Here is an 11,787-nt window from a genome sequence, read left to right as displayed (position 1 = left end):
CAGTGGTAAAATATGATGTACAGTATAAATAATTTCCAATGTTAAATTGTGTGACAGTAAATGCATTGTATATTTACATGTACTGCAACATTGTCATAAAACCAAGGCCAAAGCAAATCTCTCTCGAGGAGAGCTACATGTTTAATGAGCAAATTCGTCACCATAGCCTGAGACAGTGGGACTAAAGAATGAACTTTAGTGGCTGAGGGTCAGTTTATGATCCATTTCACCGATCTGTATTGGCTGTAGCCTATTTAGATTGACCATTGTCAATATAACATGCAGGCCTTATGATATACACTGTACAAGAAGACTCCTTTTGATGCAACACTAAGCATTAATTTGCAATACTTTTTGACTTGAGTGTGCAGACTATCGCTTTTAAGAGTTTTTGGCGCTAGATGCAAGCAGAGGGAATAAACCTGTTTTGACTTAAACCTTTTGTATCCATATTTAAACTAGCAGATATATTTAGGATACATCCCAATGGGTCACCTGCATGGCACAGTGGTTAGAACGTCTGCTCTAGAGTAGCGGAGTAAGGTGTTAATTACGTCACGGATTCGAATCCCACTGTGGGACGTGGAGACTGGTCTTTCAAGACCGTATAAACTGAGGTCCTATGTTGCAGTAGGTGCTAGCATGAAAAAGATCCTTTACTGCTAAATGGCTGTAAATGCAGAGTATACGACAAAATTTGCAGCTCTCCACCAGCAGGTGGTGGCATCTCCATATGAATGAAAAATTTTGAAGAGGGACATTAAACAACATACAAACTAACATCCCAATAGACTGAGCAAAAATAAACGGATGTTTTGTGAAACACTGATGCCTGCATCTCACATCTCACAAGTTAAACACAAATGCAATGCATACAATTTTGTTGCTTTATTAAATGAATACTATTATACAAATGACACAGTAATCACAGTAACTGAATGTTTTCTGGCATTGTAATGCACCCTAAAAGCAAAATCTGGCATTTTTTTTTTAAAAGAAGAGAACATTATTTTCATTTTTTTTTTTTTTTTCCTGACATGTTTATGTAAATTTCAGAGGGTCCTTCATCCTTGATCGGATGTAACTTCATGTTGGGAAGAAAAGTTTAACTGAAGCCTGGATTCACACATTTTCTTCCTAACCAATAAGAAAACAAGACGACTAGTTCTACAAAGTTATGGCTGAATCTTCAGTTTGAGGGGAGGAATTTTCAGTCCAAGTCTCGTCACGTCATCTGTTATGTCTTCTCCTATCAGGCTCCTGCAATAGAGAATAAACATTGTTTTGTAACTATTAAGTTAACATACTGATTTTACAGAGTCCTTCATGTAATTGTGTAGGATATTTGGTGAAAACTGACTTTTCAACAATTTAACACTTTCTGCATAATTGTGCTTTGTAAATACATCTAATATATAAATCTCACGTCGATACATTATGAGAAAAATAATTCATTTATACATGTTAAAAGTCCTTCAGATTGGGCATTTTTTAAAACAGTTAATTTTGTTGCCTATAGTTGAAAGATCATTTTACAAGCACAGGAATTGTCTTATACATGTATTTTGTTTCCTGATTATGGAAACCAATGGAATCTTCAAGTGTACCTTTAAGGGAAACTATATGGAGGCTTGGGAAACCTCAGGTTCACCGAGATTACTGTGGTTTGGGATACCTAATGGAATCGGAGCATAGTAGATTCTGTGCCACGAAAACCTGACGGAATAACCTGGCATCTTCTGCGGAAACCACTAGGAAACATGATACCGGTATGAACTTGAGGTTTCCATTTTTTTCACCCATGAAAACTGATATAACAACTCTTTGACAAAATATTTGCTTGCATGATCAAAGTTTGTAAACTTGCTGTTTTTAACAACAGAATTTGTAAAGCAGACAGGCAAAAGCTTCTCAATTCTGCACTATATGTAACATGTAGATGCAGTGATGTTTTCTCTACTTAACTGATTTACAACTTACTGAAATGTTAAGCAACATACACTTAATGTTCTCATCATAGAAATAGGACGTTACCTTTTCCCCGCAAGCACTTTATAGCGCGTTACAAGTTTTTCTAAAGTTTAGATTAAATAATATTATGATGTAATATTTTAACAAGATTATAACTTTTCTTATTTTATGAGATTTATGCGAGTATAAAAAAGAACGGAATTGAAATTAAATTGAAGATTAAATGTACTTTTGAAAGTGTGTGAAAAATGTGTGATTGCGGGGAAACGGTTTATGCATGATTTTGAGTTAGAAATAAGAAATGGAGTATGCATTAAAATGTGTGACTGCGGGGAAAGGGGTTAAATATACATGTATTTGCCAATTGTAACAAGCAGCAAAGAATAGGTATGAGCAGTCGATAGGGGGATGCTCACTCCTCTATGGCACCTGATCCCACCTCTGATGTTTTAGACATCTGTGTTTGCTCTGCTCCTGATTTTTGTATTGTTTGAATGTACTTTTGAGCTTGAAAACTGTTCATTATCCCCATATTTTTTGTAAAGAACATTCACAAGAATTGTCCAGTAACTTTACCTAGCTCTGTATGGCTCAGACTGTGGATCTTTTGAAATCCCTTGTCCAACTTTGAGTTTCTCAACCCCATTCCTGAAAAGAAAATCCAAAAAGTTCCAAACTGTTTTTAACCATGGTCAAACATTAGATATCTAATGGTATGATTGCATGTACACTTATTTTAGCAGAATTCACATTTTCAAGGATTCACAGTCTTGTTTGTTGGTTATGTCAGGGCATCAATGGTAGTTAGAAATGTGCAGGGATAATCTATACAAAACAGGCTTAACACATAATTTATCCCATGTCTCCATCTATTGTTGATGCACTGGCATACCCAACAAACAAAACAGTGATTCTTTATGTTATATGTTTTTGTGCAATAAGTGGCTTCATGGATTTGATCATAAGATTAACAAAGTTCATTTCCCAGTTAACTTTTTTACCTTTAAACATGTTAAATACTGTTATATATTTCTTTAAAATATAATGTCCTTATACATTACAGTCTATTAATATAATATACACACTGTTTATTTATTCCCATCAACTCACCATGCGATCATGATGCCATTGTCTGTACAGAGTTTAGGAGGGGGACAGATTAGTCTGGCAGAATTTTCCCCACACACCTGCTGTAGACACTGTCTTATGTACTGGTTACTGGCCACACCCCCTGATACTACCTGACCAAAAAGAAAATATTTCCATTATATTTCATGGGTGTATTGTTTTTCAGGCAGACATTTATGACCGATTAGCCAAGGGGAGTCCACACCATGGCTTGAACCTACAACCCACAAGCACCTGATGTTACTTATTTTTCTTTTAATAAAAAAAATATACAAATACCTAATTATTAGGTATGTGTATATTTTTTTTTATTAAAAGAAAAATAAGTAACGTCAGGCGCCTGTGCACTGCATAGCCACTTTTTTTAAAAATTCTGTTATACTTCCCCCTTCTCTTTCTTGAGATTTCTTATCCCTGAGATATCTCACACACAAGACTCCATAAACTCCACTTAAGAGTGCCAGGTTTTGTAGTTGGGTATCAAGATGACAGAGAAGCTAGGGGGTGTCCACACTATGAGTCGAACCTACAACCCTCACATTTAAAATCCAATCATCTACCAAGTGAGCCTCAGGGTTAAACCACTAGATAGTGCTAGTAGGAGCATGGCCTCACAATATACAATGCATAGCCACTATTTTTTTAAAACTCTGTTACACTTTGATTTCTGAAGGCAAGATATTGAAACTCAGTTAATACAGCATGTTTAGAATTTAGGGGGTCTGGATCATCCCATTTTATCCTTCCCTGTAACATTCTGTGCCATGTCATGTTGAATCAACTGCCAGGCCCCAGGATCATGAAACAAACTTAGACTTAAGTCAAATTTTTTATCACCTATAAAATATTCATTAATTGAGGAATTTAATTGGAAATTTGCAGTTAACAACTCTTTTGAGAAGCAAGATTAAAAAATATTTTAATCTTGGTCTTCTCCACCTTACAACATTTTATAATAAAATAAAGATTTTGACTTAGCTTATGATGTTTCATGATCCCGGGACCTGGATAAAGCCTGGCTCCAAGACCATAAATTGAGAATAGACTTAAGTCAAACTTTCAAACCAATATAACTTACGAAATAATTTTGATAATCAAACAAAATTTTCATTATATGTTTGAATTAAAATGTTACACAACATTGCGAATTTTTAAACAAATGCATTAAATAAAATCCAAGATATTAAAAATCTAAATTTTGACTTAAGTTTGTTCTCAGTTTATGGTCTGGTGCCTGGACTGGTGTCGAGGGTGGGGGATGGGGTGAGGGGAGTTGGGGTTGGCAAAGACCTTGAATGTGCAAGGAGTGGTCAGACAGATTAGTTCACAAGTAGCCAGATAATTATGTCATCAAAGACAATAAACAAGTGATTAGGGTTGGCCAGAAAGCTCTATTAGGATACTTAACAAGTGATTCTGGACCAATGCATTTCTCAATTCCCTGTTCCATTTGTCAATCAATCTTTTTTAAAGATGATAAAAACATTCAATTTTCAGAAATGTGTACAGTACTCCACAAGAAACTTACCAATGTGGGATTACTTGGCAATAAATCTTTCATTTGGCAATAGGCAAAGGCCCTTTGAAGTCTGCGACAGATTTGGAAGGCAATACAGTACTGCAAGGAAGCACAGAAATCTGACAGACCACTGATCACTCCATCCTCTGAGATTCCTGTAAAATACACATCAGTAGGTGACTAAATACAATTGAACTTATGGCATACATGTACTGTATATCACTAAATTTTCACGGCACCTTACTTTTGCGAGATAGTCATTGACTTTTTATAAAGCAATAAGTAATTTTCATGAATTGTTATTCCTCTATATGATCGTAAGGAATACTGTAAATGTATTATATTTGGCGGAAATTGGAATTTTCAACAAGTTGGCGTAGATTTGATTTAGCGCTTTTTGAATGTGCGTTAATAAACCTTTATACACAAAGCATTTAGCGATGTCCTTGGTTTAGCGGAGGCTGCTTTCTGGGAAAGGCGCTAAAAAGAATACACAGCCAAATGTAATACGTTTACAGTACTTTAATATGCAAGAATTTTCAATTGCTCATTGTCTTGCAAAATTACGTGAAAATTAAGTTCTCGGGAATAAAATATGATTTACAGCATTCAGTTAAGATATCAGTGTTTGAGTCTCAAACACTGATATCTTGATTATCATGGATACTGGTATTTCAAACTTATTTGGAGGTTCAATCCACTTATTCTTTAACTGTTCTACCATGGATATCTTGAATCTTTGATATCTGTAAGTCTTTTAGTGTGGTCCCATTGGTTTTAAGATAAAAAGGTTAAACCATACAGGTCTGGATTACTGTAAACGTACTATTTTCCACGGGGTCATAATTCTGCGGAATCTAGATTTCTCTTGAATCCGCCGGTAGAAAATTACACGGATTTCTTAGACTCTCACTATATTCCTTACAAGTATTTTGAGTACCGATGAGAAAATTTTCCGCGGACAATTTGTGACTGCGTACATAGCGTAAATTAATATCACGCGGAAAAAAGTACTTCTACAGTATATCATGCACTAGCATCAAGAAACATATAAAGCAGAAGACAATGGAATAAGGGGAAATATTAAATAAATATTTTTTTGTAGTATTATTATATAATCATGTAAATTTTTATAGCCTTAACACATTAATTTCCACAATAACAATTAAACCTACAAATTGTCTACAATCAAAACAGACTTGACAGGTTTTGTGGTACAGACCTTCCAGTTTTTGCTGATCTTCAATCATATACTCTGCTTGAGTTCGGAGTCCAGAAAAGGAGAAATTACAGCTGGGTTGTTTAAGCAAGGCAACAGAAAAGGGAACCTTACTGGGGTCGCCTCCCCTTGCCAGGAGCTCTACTGCAGCACCCCCATTCAGATTCTCACATTGCAGGAGAGACTTTAAATTCAGTTTCCTAGCAACCTGAAAACATCCAAAATGAGAACGGTTTAAAGTACACATTTCATAACGAGAGAAAAATATTTTTAAGATATGTTATCCTAACACTTTACAAGACATGTAACCATGTTTTGCGCCATATTGCAGATAACTATTTATTATCAAAAATACATGTATTGTGTTCCAAATCGATCTTGCATGCCCTTTTTTTCTCTGTAAAATCAAAATAAACAATATGCTTCAAAACTTGCATATTTTTCATAAACAAGAGGCCCATGGGCCTTATAGGTCACCTGAGCATTATTCAACAACTTTCCATTGATTGAATTTGATCCATGTTTTAAGCCAGATGCTATAGCATTTACAATTTGGTCATCATAACTATACACTTAGCAGTTCCTTAGTTTGGTTACTTTATACCCATAGGCAGGGTAGGGGAACAAAAATGCATTTCAACTAATCAGTAATATTCAGCAATAATAAGTAGTGCCCCTACCACACATGAACCCTTGACTCTTAGGCCTAGATCCACACATTGCACTATTTTTGGAAAGGCATCCTTGCTTTTCAAAAATATTTGATTAATACCAAGGAGCACATTTCAAACAATTCATTCATTTTCAGTATATAAAGTATAGCTCCCCCCCCCCCTCTATGGTACAACTGACCCTGGGGCCTTGAAATTTACAATTCTTGAAGATTAGGGATTGCTCATAACTATATAGGTAGTTCATCTGCTTAAAACCTAGGAGCAAAGAAGAAAATATTCAAAGATTTAATGTTTTTTCTCTATACATGTATAATCAATACAGCCCCGCCCTAACACCAGAATACCTGATCCCGGGGCTACAAAATTCACAATTTTGGTAGAGGCACTCTTGCTCATCAAAATTATGTACTTAGTTAGTTTATTTAAAACCTAGGAGCAGAGAAGAAGATTTTCAAAGAATTCATGTATTTTCACTATATAATCAAAAGAGCCCCACCCTAACACCAGAACCCCTGACCCTGGGGCCATAAAATTCACAATTTTGGTCGAGGCACTCTTGCTCATCATTACTATGTATTTAGTTAAATTATATAAAATCTAGGAGCAGAGAAGATTTTCAAAGAATTCATGTATTTTCACTATATAATCAATAGAGCCCCGCCCTGACACCAGAACCCCTAACCCTGGGGCCATAAAATTCACAATTTTGGTAGAGGCACTCTTGCTTATTATAACTATGTACTTAGTTAGTTTATTTAATACCCAAGAGTAAAGAAGAAGATTTTCAAAGAATTCATGTATTTTCTCTATATAATCAATAGAGCCCCGCCCTGACACCAGAACCCTGACCCTGGGGCCATAAAATTCACAATTTTGGTAGAGGCACTCTTGCTCATCATAACTATGTACTTAGTTAGTTTATTTCATACCCAGGAGCAGAGAAGAAGATTTTCAAAGAAATTCATGTATTTTTCTCTATATAATCAATAGAGCCCCACCCTGACACCAGAACCCCTGACCCTGGGGCCATAAAATTCACAATTTTGGTAGAGGCACTCTTGCTCATCATAACAATGTACTTAGTTAGTTTATTTAATATTCAGGAGCAGAGAAGAAGATTTTCAAAGAAATAATGCATTTTCACTATATACTTATTTAGCTCCGCCCTAGCACAAGAACCCCTGACCCCAGGGCCATGAATTTCACAATTTTAGTAAAGGACTCAATGCTGATTACAATCATGCAAACAGTTTGACTGCTTGATGTCCAGGAGTAAAGAAGAAGATTTTTAAAGATTGCATTAATTTTAGTGGTTTTGGCCCCACCCCCCCCAGGCCCCAGGGGGGCAGGGATCATGAAATTCACAATTTTTGTTCCCCTTCACCCATAGATGCTTTGTGCTAAATTTGGTTGAAATTGGTTCAGTGGTTGCAGAGAAGAAGCTGAAAACGTTCAAAAGTTTACGACCGATTGACGACGAACGACGTACGACGACGGACAAAAACAGATAGCAATAGGTCACCTGAGTGACTCAGGTGACCTAAAAATTGTTTTGATGACTCTTGGTATCATAAAGTTCATTGGTATGGGTTAAATGGAATAGCACTTGTCTAGATTTAAATTTCTTTTCTTACAGCTTGTATCAATTAAAATCATGTACATGTACATGCAAAACATTCTTTCTTTTAGTTTAGTAGTAAAAAAAATCCCGTATCTATAAAAAATAACAAGTGAAAAAGAAACAGTTCTTAGTTATCTAACCAATTAAATTTTCTCCATAAGACAGATAACATTTGATTAATTCTTGTCAAAGCCAGGCCAGGGCTGTTGGCAAGTATTTGACATTGGGAAGGCACTTTGGATCAAAAAGGTGGGGTTGACTGATGCTCCACTGACCACATAGTACCGTTATACTGACCTCTCCAACAAGCAGATATTGCTATCACAAAAATTAATTTCAAAAAGAAAATTAATATTTCTATTTTTTATACAAAATTATTGGGGGGCGGGTTGGCCGCCCCTACAACTCCTGAATGCGAGTACCTTTTCCAGACAATCACCCGGCGATGTGTCAAGGCCATTCCCAATCAAGAGAAACTGGCTGACATCTTGTGCTACAGTGAGAATGCTGTGTCCACCACTTATCAGTAATACCAGGAAAGGAAACTCAATTCTGTCACAAAAATCATTACAGTTAAAGAAACACTGACTGAGCTGAAAATGAAAAATTTCAAACTCTCACATTTAAAATTTTGTGTTTAACAACTTAAGAATCCATTTAAATAAGCATTTAAATTTCACCCTCATTTGAGCATGTTGAGACTCAAAAATTTTTTCTGTAAGTATATGTAAAACTGAAGAATCCATATAAAGAAGCATTGAAATTCTTGTCATTAAAGACAAAATTTATCTTCTTAAAAATATGTACCTGTACAATAATCAAACTCACTTTTCTAACATTCTAGCAGTTAAAGCGTGAGCCTGCATGTGATGTATGGGGATCATTGGTAACCTGTCAGAAGAAAAGACCAAAAATAATCATAATTCCTAAAGAATAAAGCATGAAAGTCTTCAATAACTTAATAATTGAAGACAGAATGTGTAACTAATCCGTACTTCCTATAAAATGAAAATTATAATGTCTTTAGTTATTCTTTACAAATTTATTATTGCTGAGTGAGCACAAAATTAATCTCCATTTGAAATGTTCTTAAAAATATTCATAAATAAAATTTTGGATTTTCAGAGACCTATTTTGCAATTTTTTTTTTAAAAGATGTTTTGGACTTTCAGGAACCCAGGGCTCGACATTAACTTTAGTTCCTACTTGTCCATTCGGACAAGTGTCCAAGATATTTACTTGTCCGAACTTCAACTTCACTTGTCCAAAAATTTTTCAATTGATATCTTGAAAACAATTACTAAAATTAAAAAAAATTATACATGCTTGATTAATTAGTGTTGTTATGGATAAATAAGACAAACACTTATAAAACAAAATTTTATCTAGATTTCCTGTCCTGACAACAACATAAATTCTGTAATATCAATCAAATATATTCCAAACCCGCAAATTTCGTAAGATCCACGCCATGCAAAAGTATTGCTGCAATTAGTGAACATCGATCCCGATCAAGTGTGAACTTAAATAGTGATTGATATCGGGATCGAAATTCGGGTTTATGTAATGTTTTCTTTTTTATTCGATAAACTTAATTCACAAATAAACTTAATTCAATCGTTGTTTTTTTTAATATTATTATTATTTGAAGACTTCTTTACATAAAAAATAACTTGTCCAATCGAACAAGTACCCAGCAATATTCACTTGTCCATATTTTTTTTTCATTGGTACCGGACAAGCGGACAAGTGTTAATGTCGAGCCCTGGAACCTACCCACTCTGTAAGTTTTTCTCTAGATTAATATAAGATTTTCAGTAACTTACCCACTCTGTGCCACTAGTTCCTTGGCATAACCCACTCCGACCCCCAGACAGATGGACAAACCTGGTTCTACAGTGACGGCTACTGCATCCAATTCCTGGAATATAGAAACCATGACAAAAATGATGCATTTGGACTTAATACCAGAAATCTGTTGATGTTTATGTGAATATGCAGTTGGTTTGGTATCTAAATCATTGATGTCTCAAATACCATAATACTTCACTTGCAGATAAACTTTTTACTAATAAAACATGCTAATGTAAATATCTCTATTTTCATGATTTTTTGAATGAGCATTAAAATGATGTGGAAAATTAATTACAATATTGCTTTTTTCAACTCATATCAACAGTGTCAACTCTTATTTGATATAAAATTTGCTATACATTAAAGAAACCTGCAATGATTTTCCTGATCTTTTTAAGGCCGTATTCACCACATTTTCTATCTGCTCTCTATGTAGGGACTGGGCTGTACGAGGATTAATTCCCCCATAACTGTAATAGCAATGTATAATAATAACAATTACTAACTTGTAATAACTTTCTATTTTTAGATATTTCAAGACTAAAATGTTATCATAGTTATATTATAAATATATTAATCTATACATGAAATGTACTGACTCACCCAAGAAAAAGCAAGGATGAAAAATAATACCTTTGATGCACTCTATCTTTTAAAAATAGGATGATTTTTTTCTTTTTTCCATTTTTGTTAGAAGTATAGAATAGATTTGTGGAAATCATTTCCTTGCTTATACTCTTCAGTATAAATGTCAAAGCAAATTTAATATATCATTTAGTTTAAAGTAACTTTTAAAAAAAATTCTGAACAAGATGTGTTTGTGAAACACTATGTGCCCAGTGGCAACAAAGTTCGAAAAAGCTACTTTTAGCATTAAAGTCACAGTCAAAGTCACAAGGTAATTGACCTTGGTGTCATTTGAAAGAACTCAATTAGTGGAGTATGCACCTCAAATATGAAGTCTATATCTTCTATGATTCAAAAGTTATGGTGAAAGTTCAAAAAATCTATTTTTAGCATTAAGGTCACAGTCAAGGTCACAAGGTCACCTTAGTGTCATTTGAAAGAGCTTAATTTGTGGAGTATGCATACCAAATATGAAGTCTCTATCTCTCACTATTCAAAAGTTATGGTGAAGGGTTAAAGTTGACAACAGACAGGCAAACAGACAGATAGGACAAAAACAATATATGCCCCCGGATCTATCGATCCGGGCGCATAAAAAGAACAAGGAAAATGTGACAGACAAGTCATTTTCTTCTAGAAAAACGTTAATAATTCAGCTTTCTTGTCTTGCAAGTAATTTTTCTAAGCATTCTAACACTTATTTTCAATTAAGACCTATGGCCTTGCCATAATTTTGAATTGTCAATTCCAAATAGGGGACAGTTTTGAAAAGGCAGAATGCATCAATGTAACATATGACCAAACTAAATCAGCTTACTCTATGTGTATTTTAGTTTGGGAATACAAAGCCTCTCCAAGGATTTGGCCATCCGTGTCAACGACTGCTGCACCTGTGTCATCACAGCTTGTTTCGATACCCAGGACTACTTTCGGTTTTACCCATTGGTGATTTGGCCGACTGAAAGATGACGATGTCCTCCGTCTAATGTTTTGAAAGAGCGCGCGATTTATCGAGTAAGATAATCTCCTACAAATCATCATAATTCTTCCTGAAGTTTAATCTTAATTTACTTTGGATGATACGGTTTCTGAAGGTTTCATCACATTTTCTATTAAAGGGCGCAGCCACCTTGGATTTGGAAATAATAGTATAACGAGCACGATCCAAGCATTT

The 11,787-nt window shown here is 34.8% G+C and overlaps 1 protein-coding gene across 1 annotated transcript; it reads right to left on the bottom strand.

The window, feature by feature from the left end:
- Window positions 1-905: 905 nt before the first annotated feature.
- LOC134261254 (tRNA N6-adenosine threonylcarbamoyltransferase, mitochondrial-like) lies at window positions 906-11,765 on the bottom strand. The gene is made up of 10 exons (XM_062743704.1): window positions 11,431-11,765; window positions 10,357-10,456; window positions 9,959-10,053; window positions 8,961-9,023; window positions 8,555-8,684; window positions 5,841-6,045; window positions 4,628-4,773; window positions 3,082-3,212; window positions 2,548-2,619; window positions 906-1,260 (listed from the first exon to the last, which is right to left on the bottom strand). The coding sequence occupies exons 1-10, from the start codon at window positions 11,652-11,654 to the stop codon at window positions 1,176-1,178; spliced, it is 1,251 nt and encodes a 416-aa protein (XP_062599688.1). The 5' UTR covers window positions 11,655-11,765; the 3' UTR covers window positions 906-1,175.
- Between the last annotated feature and the right edge of the window lie 22 nt (window positions 11,766-11,787).

The sequence above is a fragment of the Saccostrea cucullata genome, unplaced genomic scaffold (assembly GCF_032062105.1).
Source record: "Saccostrea cucullata isolate Sc308-1 unplaced genomic scaffold, CSIRO_AGI_Scuc_v1 ctg1050, whole genome shotgun sequence".
NCBI lineage: Eukaryota > Metazoa > Mollusca > Bivalvia > Ostreida > Ostreidae > Saccostrea > Saccostrea cuccullata.
The sequence above is the reverse complement of the archived record's forward strand: the minus strand, read 5'-3'. Positions and strand labels throughout refer to the sequence as shown.

What these genes read in the sequence shown, in the direction of transcription:
- LOC134261254 (XM_062743704.1), bottom strand. Translation starts at nt 11,654, where the DNA reads ATGATGATTTGTAGGAGATTATCTTACTCGATAAATCGCGCGCTCTTT. An exon ending in AGATCAGCAAAAACTGGAAG is followed by an intron (nt 4,774 to 5,840) that starts GTCTGTACCACA and finishes TGTATTTTACAG; the next exon opens with GAATCTCAGAGGATGGAGTG. An exon ending in AATGGCATCATGATCGCATG is followed by an intron (nt 2,620 to 3,081) that starts GTGAGTTGATGG and finishes TTTTCTTTTCAG; the next exon opens with GAATGGGGTTGAGAAACTCA.